This window comes from Notamacropus eugenii, chromosome 3 (assembly GCF_028372415.1).
Source record: "Notamacropus eugenii isolate mMacEug1 chromosome 3, mMacEug1.pri_v2, whole genome shotgun sequence".
In the NCBI taxonomy this organism is placed as follows: domain Eukaryota; kingdom Metazoa; phylum Chordata; class Mammalia; order Diprotodontia; family Macropodidae; genus Notamacropus; species Notamacropus eugenii.
Genome location: NC_092874.1, coordinates 314,718,752 through 314,733,189, shown reverse-complemented (window position 1 = coordinate 314,733,189; position 14,438 = coordinate 314,718,752). Strand labels below are relative to the sequence as shown.

Sequence of the window (14,438 nt, the reverse complement as noted above, 5' to 3'; positions counted from 1 at the left end):
CTTTTTCTTTTTAAGGTCTTTAGAGAAGTTACAATTTTTTCCAATTTTGTAAAAGGCAGTCCAAAGGCGAATTCTTTGGAATTGAAGAATTCTTACCCATTTCTTGGTGTGGAGCTGGAAGTCCCCTCCCTCCTTAAAGGAGGACGTGGAAGTAAGCCTTGAGAAAAAAAAAACACAAGAGGACAAACATAACCGAGTTTTCCCCGATTTCCTTGCGCCCAGGAAATCCAGAGAATTGGGCACCTACTTTATGCCCAGGTCCACCTGAAGCCAGGTCTGAAAATCCGCTTCCAAGGTGCTTGGAGAGCAAGTAGGGGATAGAGAGAGGGGAGGCTTACGTATCTTCCAGTCTGAGCAGAAGAACTTGAGATTAGCAGCTTTTCCGGATCAGGGAACTCTAAATGAAGAGGTTTAGAAGGGATAGGAGACCCCAAAATACCGACAGTCCAGGTCGTGCTCGAATGAACTCGACTCAAGCCTTCTTAAAGCCAAAGAAAACAAAGTTTTTTAAAGATTCGCCAAATTGGATTGCCTCTTAAGGAGCCTAAGCATTTGTGACACTTGTATTCACAAGCGGGCCAGATAGAATCCCAACTAGACAGAGTCTGAGCTGGATTGCATCTGACCGCCTTCATGGAGGCAAGGTGGGACTTAAATACAGAAAAGAGTATAGGAGGGATCGGGATGGGGGGGGGAGGGGCGGTGTCTGGTAGTCCTGGGTGAAGGGAGGAGGGGTTTAGGAAGGACCTTGAGGAAAAGTCCAAGGAGGGAATCCAAGGAGGGTCAAAGACTGGAAACAGCTGCAGGCTATCAGGAGATATCTGACTATGGAGGGTTTGGGTGGCAAGCAGGTGGGGCAATTCAGAGATAACAGACAATGCTCACAGATTTGAGTATGAAAAGCCAGGTTCTGTGTGGAGATACGAGAGCTCAATTTGAGTATGAAAAGCCAGGTTAAGTGAGGAGACTCCAGGAGAGCTCAAGGAAGTTCCCAGAGTCTTCAACCCCATCATTCCCCCTTCAAACAGATTGAACCCAAATTCTTTTGGGGTAAAGGGCGAAGGTCTCAGCTTCTGAAAATTCTTCCTGCTGGCAAGGGGCGTAGACCCTAACCCTCCTTATTTCTTCTCTCTTCCCCCACATTGAGCCTAATAAATGATTGTTAAGTGGATGAACTTGTAGCCTATAATCTATCTATTTACCTATACTTAATTGAAATAGTCATATTCTCCAGAGGGCTGTTTTTAAAGAATCATTTGGAAATCCTTTAAATCTTTTAAAATTGATACAATAATAAAATAATCCAGCTAGGCCTGTGAAGAAGATTATATGCAAGATAAATTAAGGTTTTTTTAAACATATACTGAGAAGTCAGAAAGGCTACGAAGCTCTGTCAGTAAGAATCACAGGTGTGAGAACTAATGTAGAATGTTTCAAGTCTTTTTCCTAATTCTACCTCCCACCTCATGGCTTTCATTGGCCACAGGACTTGAAGTTCGTTTGGTGATTTTTATTTGCTTCATCTACCAATGATAAAGTTCAACTTGCACTCATCACCCAAGTGTAAGACCTGTCAGCAAGAATTACAGATGTAAGGTGGTTGTTTTTCCTTTCTTCTCTAAGAGGACCATGACATCAGGGAGGGGATGCTGTGACATGCAGGTGAACTGGATTTAAGTGAGGCAGGGCTGCGCAAAGGGAGAACTAAAGTAGAACCTTTCAAGTCACTGACTCTTTCCTAATTCTGCCACCTACCTTCATTATGGCCTTCGTTGGCCCCCAGCCTTGAAATTCATTTTGTGATTGTTAATTTGCTTCATCTGCCAATGACAAAGGTTCAACTCCCACTCACCACCCAAGTATATATACATGATGAGAAAGAGAAGGCAGCTTCAGTGACTGTGTTCTCAAAGGTTGTCACTAGGTAAGTGGGGAGAAGGAGACATTCTGTGCTGAATGGTTTATTCTTTTAATTGAGTGGGGGTGTTCTACCCTATACAGGAATGCTACTCTCCTTTTAAGAAAATATACAAAAGAAAATAAACCTTGGCTGCAAAAGTTGTATGTGACTATTCTAATATAGCTGCATAGGGAACCGTTAACGTTATGTGAAATGGCATATTTCTTGTTCAATGAAGGGTTTTTATTGTGCATTCAAGCAAAGACTAGAAGAGTGAAGTTGCAGTACAGAACATAAGAAACAGGTGAAAAGTTGATTGGGGGTGTCAATTGATTGCATTTTAAAGCTTTTGAAGGTTGATGGCACTTCAGAGCTCCTCTGGTCCAATTCCCTTATTCTACAGATGAGAACAATTAAGACCCAAAGAATTGTTACTTACTAAAAGGTCTTTTAAAAAATTAACTCTGGGTGTGACCTGAAGTCTTCTGATATCTAAATCTATAGCTATTTCCCCCCTCACTACACTATGATACTTTGGGACAGGTGGGTGTTATATTTGTAATCTGGTTGTTTAAAAAAAGTTAGAATGAGTTGCAGAGTAGAATGGCATTGTGATAAGCCTCATTCTCCTTCTCTGTAAAATGAAAGGGTTGAATTAAATAACCTCTAAGTTCACTGTTACTTTTAAATATGTAATCGTGCTATTTAAATACTTCCTCTTTTCCTAGAGCCCCTTAAAGTACTGTGTATACAGTAGACACTTAACAGATGTTTGCTGAAGTAATTCTAACAAGTTAACTGGTCGTGACAGGTCACCTTGGCGTAAATAATAACTGAATGCTTCTGATAAATGTCTTCTTTCGCTGAAGGAAAAGGTCTTGTAACTTTGTCTCCTTCTGTACGAATAGCTTACACAGAAAACAATATGCTCTTTTATAGCAAGATGATTTCCAGCTCAATGTGTCACTACTTCCTTATCATTTACAATCAGTTAACTTTCTATTAGGCTTAATTTAAGGTTTGGGTTTGGGTGGAAGCATGCTTTATAGAAGATGACTTGGCCCCCAAAACTGAGAAGCCCCAAAGACCTAAAACTTGAGGGGGAGAATCTCAAGCACCTTTCATAATCCCAAGTCACTGAAAAAAGAAGACAGTCACAGGTCAAGGGAGTGCTTGGAATTAAATCCTGTACGTCTTGGTGCAGGTAGTGACACAGACTAGCTAGTTCTGTCAATCAGAATGACATACTACTTAAGGCCTAGGGACTATTCTACTAACCCATGTACTTGGATGCCCAGTTAGATGTGGTAGAGGAAGGGGATGATAATGGTGATAATGACAAGTATACAAATCTTCAGGGTTTGCAAATTATTTACATATATCATGATGTTTGATCCGTACGATAACCCTATGAGCTTGGTACTATTATCCCTTTTGGAAGGGATACACATGGGGAAATCGAGGCTAAAAGGTACCAATTTCTTAACTTCTTTCCTAGGAGAAAGTCAATTTCTCAACTTGGTTTAAGTATAAAATTCAAGGATTTTAGACTTTGTAAGAAATCATCCCAGCTAACAATATTCGATCTGACTTCCAGAGAGAATGCCTTTGAACTGAATTTGACTGCTTACAAGACTGGGGAGTTGAGTGAAAATAGGCAGTTCTAAGCTGGCCATTCACCTCTCATGTTTCAGAGAAGTAAAGTAAGATCTGATTTGTAAGTGGTCTGTGGTAATACTAACTCCTTAGGAAGTGAATTTAAGTTCTAAAATGCCAGTGATGCCTAAGTGAAGAGAAAACATAGGGCTACATAATTTCTAGTGTTGAAGTAGATACAGGCCCTTCCTCTTTCTAGCTTGCCATCTGACTAATGACTTGACTTAATATAGGACTAACCTCCTTACAGTCTCTGTAATTGTTCTCCTAACCCTTTATTGATCTACAGCATCCTTACACAAGCTTTGAACTGCTGCCCTCCTTCCATACAGGACTCCTGAAAATAAGCTGTTATTTCTCAGAACCATTTGCATTTTCAGAAGCAAGGAGATAGCACTAATGTAAAATCATTATTTTTTTGCATTGTTATTTCAGGCAAGGTGGAAGAATTCTTGGACTTGGAGTAGGGAAAGCTTTCCTTGTCCCCTTCCAGATCCATATGAACTTGCCCTCTTTTCTTCCTCTGACCTCCAAATAGACACCCTCAGAGCCCAAGTTGCAATATAGTGGCACCTAATACTGATATGAACATGTACAAATGCAAGATAAAAGGGCTAGGGAAATACTGAGGAGAAACAGGCAGAGGAGGTAAAAGTTATCCTTGAAACAAGGCCCAGAGGATATGGGGACATCAACTGGTATTGTAGCCTTCTTAGATGTTGGCAGGTTTCTTCCCCACCTCCCCCTTTTGGGTCAACACCCAAAAGTTTGGCTCACTTGTTCACACTTTTGATACTTGGATAATTTGCTTGCTTTTCACACAGGTTAATTTCACTTGGTCCTCAGTGATCCTATGTGCTAGGTAATAAAACTATTTATTCCCCCATCTTACAGATAAAGGAACAATTTTGTTGCTCAGTCATTTTTTCCATTATATCTGACTTTTTGTGAGCCCATTTGGGGTTTTCTAGGCAAGATAATGGAGTGGTTTGCCATTTCCTTCTCCACCCCATCTTACAGATAAGGAAACTGAGGCCAACAGGGTTAGGTGACTTGCCCATGGTCACACAGCTAGTGAGTATTTGAGGCTAGGTTTGAATCTTCCTGACTCCAGGCCTGACTCTATCCACTGCACCACTTAGGCACAAACTACATTGTTGTTGAAGGCACCTGGCCAAAGTTACAGCTCTGCCAGAACACACTCACACCCAGGTGTTCTGCTAATCAGGTGCTCTTGCCATTATACTGCATGGCCACACATGTTCTGCTAAGAAGGAATTCCTCAGAGTAATTCCATCCAATGTAATGTAACATCTCTTTGAGATTCATGTAATTGGTCATAATTTCTCTTTAGATTGGAATGAGAAGAAAAAGTTGCTGGGTATAGCTTTAGCCATATCACTGCTAATGGCATAAAGGAGGCCTGCATGGACTACATACCTACTATTGACAAAGAGACTCTCTCTTACAGAAACCTGGGAAGTCCATCACACATGGAGAACATTATCTCTCTACTCACTGAGGCAAAAGAACTTGTGACTAGGCTCAATGCCCAAAGTAAGTGAACATTGCCTTAATTGGAAATGACCCTGATGCACTTAGCAGAGCCTCTTGAAAGAGGAGATAGTCCTGGTTGCTGACATGTTTTAAACTGACCAAGTAAAATGGTACCGTCTGTTTAATGGGTTAAAACTTGAATTTGGATTTGACAAAGTTTGCCTACTAATTCATGTAAAACTCCCTCTTGTTGGCCAGGAACGGAGGGACATTAAAATATCACACTAGATAACTCCAGAATCTCAGAGCTTTGACCCAGAGTTAGCTGAGAGCTCCTATTACCTCCACAGTTGAACCACAACAGCTGTTTTGGTTGTTAGGAACCAAAGTCTTTTTCTCTTTACCTCCAAGGTGATATAGCCTAGTAGCTCTGTTGTCTGAACATAGGAGGAACAATCTCCAGGTACCAGATTTAGATAATATCAATATGCTATAATAAAACAAAATATCAGGTTTCCTTTCGTTGGCAACATGGATGGCAACATGGATGCCTGATCTATAAAGTTCTAATCTTGAAGCCCCTAGTGAAATGCTCATGTTAAGACCTTTTTATTATGTTTGTAGTCAGCCTGAGACTGGAAGGAGAACAGACAATATTTGGAACTGGAAGGGTCTGGAGAGAGATCATCTCATCTAGCCCCTCCATTTTACAGATGAATTACCTCAGAGTAAGGAGAAGGTACTTGGTTGAGGTCACATAGGCAGTAAATAGCAGAGCAAGTTTTGAGCCCTAACCGTCTGACTCCAAATTCACTGCCCTTTGTATCATGGCATGCTACCTTAGAATACCTATTTGTATTGTACCAATCAGAAAGTAAAGAACAGATGCCTTAAAGAACAGCACTGAGTTGAGTTGCTGAATGTAGAATTGCTATAAATCGCCTAAACAGGCTAGAATTATTAGGCATCTTAATAGTAAAGATTTTAGAGTAATAAACCTGAATTCGATGTAGTCATTTTCTGTGAAATAGAAACTTGCCTTGAACTGGTCATTACTTTTAAAGTTAGAAGGATAAATGAGAGGAAGTTGTTTATTTGCTCTTGGTCCAAAGTCTTGTTACTACTGATACTAGTTTAACTTATTGGAGGATATGCGTGTTGATACCTTCTAGTTTTTAATTAATAATGCTTTTATTTTCAGCTTCAAGTGAGCCTATCAGCCAAGAGAAAATAAGCAGACCACAAGTACCACAGGAGGTAATTTTGACTAATAGTCTGAGCTAATTCTGATTTCTTTGTGAAAGCAATCCAGTTCTGGGTCCAATAGCTCAAAACTCTCTCATTTTATAGCATCCTATTAGAGCTTGGCAATTGAGCTCATAAGAAGGAAGGAAGGAAGTGTAGCCTAGGTGTGTTGAACACTGTCCATAGTGATGTTTTACTGACTTTGCAGTACATACAGGCTTCTAAACTTTTAAAATCATTTCCTTTTAAATTTGAGGCTAAATTTAAGAGCTAACCCTGGTAGACTGAAGGACTTTACACAAATTCTTTCTTTCATTAAGTGTGTATTATGCTAATCAAAGGTGGAAAACTGAAGAAGGCAGAGAAAGCGTATCAGCAAGGTAAATCTGAGTAATGTTAAGTAAAAAAAAAAAAAAATCAAGGTTTTTTTCATCTACTGCAGAGGGAAATCCACACCCCTCTCCTCTGTACTGATTACAACATTCAAATCAGTTTTGCGGAGGGCTGCAGAGAGAATGGAGTTAGCATTTATTAAGTAATTACTAAGTGCCAGGTATTTCTTTTTTTTTTTTTTTTATTTTGTAATGTTTAACAGTCACTGCCATACAATTGTGATTTTATCCCCCCCACCTGCCCCCCATGCCAGGTACTTCTAAAAATACCTCATCTGATCCTCAAACTTCAGTTAGGTCCTATTTTTCATCCTCATTGTACAGCTGAGGAAACTGAGGCAGACACATGGACTTGCCCAGAATCATACAGCTAGTAAATATCTGAGGTCATATTTGAACTCCAGCCTTCTGACTCCAGGTCCAGAGCCCCCCAGATCCATCTATGAGGAAGGTATTAAAGTGCAAGCAAAGACAATATCAAGTTCATATGAAAGACCAGCTAGTTACTTCCCCCTCAGAATGGGCAGGTTTCTTCAAAAGGACTGTGGTGCCTTGTACCTGCCCCTTTATCAGTCATTTGCTTCATACTCAGGACATACTCAAACCTCATTTCCACAAAAAGTTGCCCCAACAAACTTTGTGAGCCTTGCATCCCAGACTGACAGTCTTATGTGGGGCCAACCCTATTCCCCCTCTCCCCAAATCTATTTCTCTTACTCCTCTTCCCTGCCCCCTGAATACCATGTTTCTCTACCACCAAAACCATGTTTTCATAATTATGTTTCCTGTGGTTTCCGTCCTTTTTGGCTACCATCTGATATCTACTTCCATACTTAGTAGTCTAACCTGAACTTCTGTTTCTTTGCCTATCATTAGATTCTTATCTTAGTGTCCCTGTCTCTTGGAACTATAAATGCCTATATTCCTTCATTCTCTAAATGGATAGTTCCAAAGAACTTTCTCTTCCAACATTTTGTGCCACTGAACCTTTAGCCTTCATGTTAACAAACCTCAAAATACAAACAAGATGTGCACACACAAACACAAATTCTAAGTAGTGTTAGATAAGAAGGGGGTTCTGAAATTACTGGAAGAAACTTGAAACTGCTAAGTATTTATTATGGTAAACTAGGTTCTTTTCTTGTCTACCTTGTCTAACTGAAGCTCAATAAAAAGTTAAAATAAGTGCCTACTATATGGAAAGATCCCTGCTAGAGCAAAGATGGGAACATTTCCTGACCCGTATTCAAGTAGATCTTGTCAATACTTTTCAATTCCTACAAATTATTAGAAGATCTTCCTAACTTTTAAAATAAGTTAGATTTCCCCAACTGGCAATGGTCAAAAAGCATCACGAAAGTTGAAATAATAGAACATGTAACCTAGTAGATGCAAAAAATTTTTGTTTGAAACCTAGTATGTACTAGTACAAGTTTGGGGATAAGAAAAAGCTAAAAAGTAGGATGGAACCAAAACATGTTAAGAATCTAAGGCATGAATTTTTGTTTGTCTTTCTAGGAATTACCCTCATCTAAAGAGATCATACCTGACAAAGTTCAACCATCAAAAGAAACTGATTTATTAATGAATGCCAATAGTGGTGACTTGAACAAGGAGGATGCCATAAGCATTAATAGAGTTACCACAAGATCCATGTCTGAAGAGAAAATCTTGCCTCAAATCCAAGAGGAGAAACAAACACTAGAAGAATTAAAAGTGTCTATGGACAAATACCTCCCAATCTCACCAGATGTGGGTCGGTGACTATCAAGCTACATACAATTCCTCTGGTCTTCTCCTTTATTCAGTCCTCCATTTGAGTATAAAATAGTCTGGCTAATTCCTGATTAGACTATTTCATGATGAGACTATGACTTAGTCATCTAGCTTCTTTTAAATATAAAGTTGCTACTAATCACTGGCATGTAAGTTTATCTTTGAGTGCAACAGTCTTATAGCTGTTACATTCAGCCCTGAATAAGAATCTGATGCTGTTTTGTGACTGTTGCCCTGGTGCCTTGGTTTAAGAAAAACTGTACATCCTCGTGGATTTGGTCATACAGCGTAGTTTAGGTTTCCTCACAATAGGAGCAAAGGGAATAGCCTGTGGATTGTCAGGGTCGCTAAGATGGACTCACTACGGTCCTTAACCCCTCAGTTCCATTGTACCATTCCTCTTATGTCCTATTTACCCTGCATAGAGCCTGCTTTGCATATATTTGTTTGCATGTTGTTCCCCCATTAAATTGAGGGGAAAGACTGTCTTTTGCTGCCTCTTGTCGTCCTGGCCTTTGGCACATTGCCTGGCCCCTAGTAGGTGCTTAGTAAATATTTATTAACTATGGTATTCTAGTAGGATTATTAATGTTTTTTAAAAATTCAAAATAGGTAATACCCAAGAATTTTCAGAGGAAGACAGATATTATTTTAGAGAAGAGTCTTCAAGAGATGAAGGCTATTTCACATCACTAAGTTCTCTACCAAGCAACCTGCAGCCCCAGGCGTATGAGCATGCATTGGAAAATATCAGAGGTGCCAAGAACAACATCAGAAAACTCTTGTACCAGCTCTATGAAGTGATTGAATTGGTAGGATTTTCTATGCTCTAAGATACTTCTAAAACCAACCTGGTCCTTCCTAACAGCATTTTTACAGAATCGAAGTTGGAAGGGACCTCAGAGGCCATCTAGCATAAAAAGTCATATGGAGCCTTCTAGTCCCTCTCCAGTATAGCAATAATATGATAAGTAGTCCCCAGCTTCTGTTTAATGACCTAGTAAAGAGGAACCCATTCACTTTTTCCAAGTCAGTCCATTCTCAGGGCACTTTGAATATTGGTAAGTTGCCCCCACTCACTCCCTACACAATTCCTTCATGAATAACCTAAGTCTACCTTTGGTTATAGCTTCTACATTCCGCTGCTCTCCCCCCACCCCCCTTCTAGTAGGAGCAATGGATAAACCAAAAAAACCCTAACCTCTCATTCAAGTACCTTAGTCTTCCCTTCTCTAGACCAAATATTGTTCATATGATATGATCTTAAGACATTGCAACATGATGAATGTTCTTTTGATCTCTACTATATCAACAATGTTATTAAAATATAATGCCCAAAGCTCATCATATTAGGAACATTTAGCTCTGGTCAGAGTTTATACCTCATGTTGTGAGCGTTGTCTCTCAATGCTGCCCAAGACTGTATAAGCTTTATTGGATACTGACCTTATTTGTTAAGCCCCACTGCCAGGTCTTTACCTTGCTCATAGTAGCAAGGTAGACCAAAAGGTGCAGGGGTAGTTGTATATACGGGTGATGAGGGGATGCTGAAGTGGTAGTAGAAAGCTTACTTCTAGATTCCACTAAGCCATATAATAGCCTTTCCATTATGGCAATTATCTTTTGATGGCATATATAAGAGGACTGCTTCCAACTAAAGGGAAGGAATTATCAATTTCCCACTCCTTGATAAATCCAGCATCCTTCAATTCTGAAGAACACCATTAGAAGGCAGACCTATGTCTTTAAGCTTTCCACAAATGTTTTCTTTCACCAGACTTATCAAAGCAAGCAAGGTTCTGAGGATCGGCAGAATTACCATAAGGCCCTACTTGAGATGTGGATCAAGTGGAATAAGAACCAGTGTGAAAACATGGATGATGATACACAGGTATCAGACTTATAGGCATATGGAACATTAATGTCAAACTGATATCTGGGGTTAGATGGGTAACCTCATGAACATGTGTTTAGTTTTGCTCCTATGTATTACAAACTCCGATTGCCTCAAGCTTCAAGGAGTATTCAACTAGGAAGACTTTACTATATAAATGTTGGAGGATGGTGAGAACTTATAATTGAGGGATCAGGAAAGGTCTACCATAGAAGAATAATAGAAGAACTAAACCTTGAAGTTAAACAGGGATTCTCATGACATAGAGATGAAAGTATTTTCCAGGCATGTAACTGGTCTATCTTGTTTGAAGGTAGGAATCCCAAGTTTGGGGGAATAGCAAGTAGGTAACTTGACTGAAACTGAATATGTAAAAAGGAGAAGGAAAGTAAAATATAGAAAGTGGATTGTTTAAAAAAAAAAAAATCCTAGAGTCAATAGAAAACTATGGAAAGTTCCCAAGTTAAGGATATGACAGGCCTGTGCTTTCGGAAAATTACTTTGTGGAAACTGATCAGAGAATAAGATAGATGAGTGGCCAGGAATTTGGATGAGAGGTTGTCATGACAGTCTAGGTGAGGCAACAAGGGTCTGAACCAGGGTGGGTGACATGTGAGTAGAAAAAAAGGAACCAATGGAAGATGTGGAATCAACAATACTCTACAACTGAATATGGGAGCAGGGTTGGGGGGGAGAGAGTAAGGAAGGTGGAATAATAACAAGGCTGAAAACTGAGGGCAACTAGAAGAATGGTGTTGGCCAATACGTATAGCCTGAAGCCAATGTATATTTTTAAAGGAGACAATGAGAATAGCTTAAGATGAATTGGTGGACAAAATGGTATGTCCCTAGCATAACACATTAAACATGTTAAAAGCTGTTATCTTCAGGAAATCTTGGATTATAGTGCCTTTTAAAGTGATATTATAAAAACCTCTAGAGCCTAAGGCACCTATATAGACCATAGGTCTGACTTAGTATAATAACTAGGGATATTTGTGTCCAACAAATCACAGGAAATGAAAAAGAAAATGGCGCCATGCTCTTAGAGTTCAAAGTAAACTCATAATCCTGAGACCTCAATGCTGCTAATAGCAACTTAGTTACTAATTCTTTATGCATTATTAGCTATCCTAGTTGACTTTGAAACTTTCTGGATCCCTAAAAATTATAGTGAACCTCCTATCTCAAGTATCAATAGATGGAAGGGATATCTTTGAGGCAAACCTATGATTTACTTAAGGATAGCTGCACCTGGCTTCTGTCTCCTTCATAGGTACTAAATGTATGAAAATAAAATGACAAATATAACAAGTTTTCAGATTATTTGGAGTAGATTTCATGGAGAATAGGTACTTTTGCTAAACCTGGAAAAAAAGGTAAACTGAGGAGAAAAGAAAGGATAATCCTCAGCATAATGCCTTGAAAGGTACTGAGATCTTTCAGTATCATCCAGCTAGCTGGATTATGACACTTCTAATCTGGTGGGAGCTATTTTGTAACTTGGGGGAGGGGTTGGGGGTTGTCAGAAAGCTGGCTTCTAAAATGTGCCTCTGGAGGAAGAATATCTCGCCCTTTTGCTTTTGGGGATGAAAAGGAAAAACCAGAGAGAATGTCAATTTGGGAATAAGGGAAAGTCTTAAACTTGTCAAGTTTTGTTTTGTTTTTTTTTTCCCTCTGGTATTCTGTTCTGTGGTGTAAGAAGCTGTATCTAGGTGACCATTCATTAATGTGGAAAAAAGAGTATGAAATCAACCTTAGTCTGGTGTAGCTTGGTGACAAGGGTCATATGAATCTGGGCTCTAGAAAGCCCCAGGGTAGTACAATGAAGCAGAGACTGGGATAAGACTGAGGCAAGCAATCTTACTTGGGGAGGGGGAAGATCAGTTGGAGGTCCAAGCAATAAGTAACTAGACAGGATGGAGTGAACTTCAAAAGACAGATGACTTGCTGAGTTGCAGTAATTGTAGCAGAAAGAGAGCAAGGAAGTAGTATCCCTGTTTTCCCTGAGTTTTTATTGGGTGTTGGAGAGGAGGAACAGTCAATCTTGGAGAAGCCATCAAGGTATGTAGATTCAGGAGAAAGCTAGATTTCATAAATACCAGAGCATGTTGAAGGAATATAAGGAAAAGACCTAGAATCAAAAGATCATAGGCAAAGAGCTGAAAGGAGTCCTAGAGGCATCTAGCAAAGGAAGGAAAAAGGGCCTTAGGAAGTTCTAACTTTTCAAACTCCAAGTGAAGGCAGGATTCAAACTTGGGTCTTGTGACTTCAAGTCATGTGACCTTCCTTCAAAACTCCAAAAGACCCTCAGGAGGAAGAGAGAAAGCTTAAGGCTGAGTTTATTATAGATTATGAAGAGGTATCCCAGATGGAAGTCCTCTTGGCTTGGTGTGATCCTGCACAAGCACAGGTTCCCCAGGCCAGGTGGCTCCTAAGAGAAGCAGGAAGAAAAAGGCCCAAGAGAAAGGACCTGACCTCTGCAGGACCCTCAGACACAGCCCAAAACAAATGAGGAAGACAATAGATACCTAGGGACTAGGAGGGGGAAGAAGTAAGATGTCACTGGTGGGGGCCCAGCACTCATCACATCATGCTCATTCTAGCTAAGGACCAGAACAGTACAGTAAAAGATGCCTCAGGCAGCTAGAATAGTGCATTGGATAGAGCACTGGCCCTGAGTCAGGAAGGTCTGAGTTCAAATCCACCTTCAGACACTTACTATCTGTGTGGCCATGGTTAAGACCTTGCTTCTCCACCCCACCCCAAAAAATGACCTTGCCTTGCTGTAAAGGGGAAAGTGTAATAAGAGTCAGTTGTGGGTACAGGATATTGAAATAGTCTACTGGACAAGGAACTGAAGCAGGATAATAGCAGGGAGAACAAAGAGATCCTTTCAATAAATGGACCATGGCCACTGATTTTTCTTTTTTCCCCAAAATCCAAAGATGACTTTTGAACATGACTAGAAGAATGGTGGCACTATTAACAGGAAAGGTAACCTGAGGAAGTTTTTGTAGTTGGCAAAAACTTTAGAATACATCTTAGGGTACAAAGCATCTTCTCCACAATCCCATAGGGAGTAAGTAAAAGGGTAGGGGTTTAAATGAAATCTAACTCCCAATCCAGGAATCTTAAAAAAATGTGTTAACAATTTCCCATTGCCTACTAGTTATCTATGTACTCCTGTATGTATAATGTATGTATGTGTATATAGATACATAGCTTTGAAATCTAAACAATGACATGATAAATGGCTAATCATTATTAATTAGGCCTTTTTTTTTTTTTCAGAAACCTGGAATTTGTGCTAGAATGGGCAGCAACTGCATACTTAACTCTTTCTTTCCTCCCTTTTTCTTGCAGTTCCTGGAAATTCGAGCTCTGGGCATGTGCCATAGCATTGCTCTGAAATTACAGTTGGCTTTCATGGACCTCATGCCCAAAGTCCGAGGTCTCCCAAGCAGCCTCCAAGACAAGCTCCAACAGGCTTGTTATGACATGCAGGAGCTTTATGCCACTTTTTCCTTAAGTAATGGATTTGAAGATCTAGACAAGCAACATCTGACCCAGAGTCAGTTTAAGTTGACCCAAGCCCAGGGAAGTATAGAAGAATTGTTTTGTTTCTTAGAAGGTAGTATTCCTTCTGGTTGGATTGTAGGCCCACTTTGCCCAACTGAATATCCCATCTCAGAGGTAATGGCACTCGCTGAAGAAAAAACATCTTAAATTGTGTTATGGAATCAGGCTGATACTTTCAGATTCCTGTCAAGCAGTCTTGTGCTAATTTATTAAAGTTGCGTTGAAAATTAATTTATTCAGCCTTTGTGGGTTATTTAAATGCAAAATAAGAGATAGCAAAATAGGCAACAAGGGATAGAGTGCAGGGCCTGGAGTCAGAAAGACACATTCAAACGTGACCTCAGACCCTCAATAACTGTGTGACCCCAGGCAAGTCATGTAACCCCTATTTGGCTCAAATTCCTCATAATTGTAGTGTTATAAGGTTAACAGTACTTACCTCTCAGGGTTGGACAGGACCAGATGAGAGAATAATTGTAAAGTGCTAAGGGTAGTG

General features: G+C 39.9%; 1 protein-coding gene across 1 annotated transcript in view; it reads left to right on the top strand.

Moving 5' to 3' along the window:
- The window catches only part of LOC140496668 (stimulated by retinoic acid gene 6 protein-like), a 127,467-nt gene extending 113,294 nt beyond the window's left edge, over positions 1 to 14,173 (top strand). The window contains exons 18-22 of the mRNA XM_072596733.1: positions 6,255 to 6,298; positions 8,209 to 8,446; positions 9,079 to 9,278; positions 10,244 to 10,357; positions 13,727 to 14,173. Coding sequence (XP_072452834.1) covers positions 6,255 to 6,298; positions 8,209 to 8,446; positions 9,079 to 9,278; positions 10,244 to 10,357; positions 13,727 to 14,089 — 959 coding nt within the window. The 3' untranslated portion in view covers positions 14,090 to 14,173. The remainder of the gene's footprint in view (positions 1 to 6,254; positions 6,299 to 8,208; positions 8,447 to 9,078; positions 9,279 to 10,243; positions 10,358 to 13,726) is intronic.
- The last annotated feature ends 265 nt before the right edge of the window (positions 14,174 to 14,438 follow it).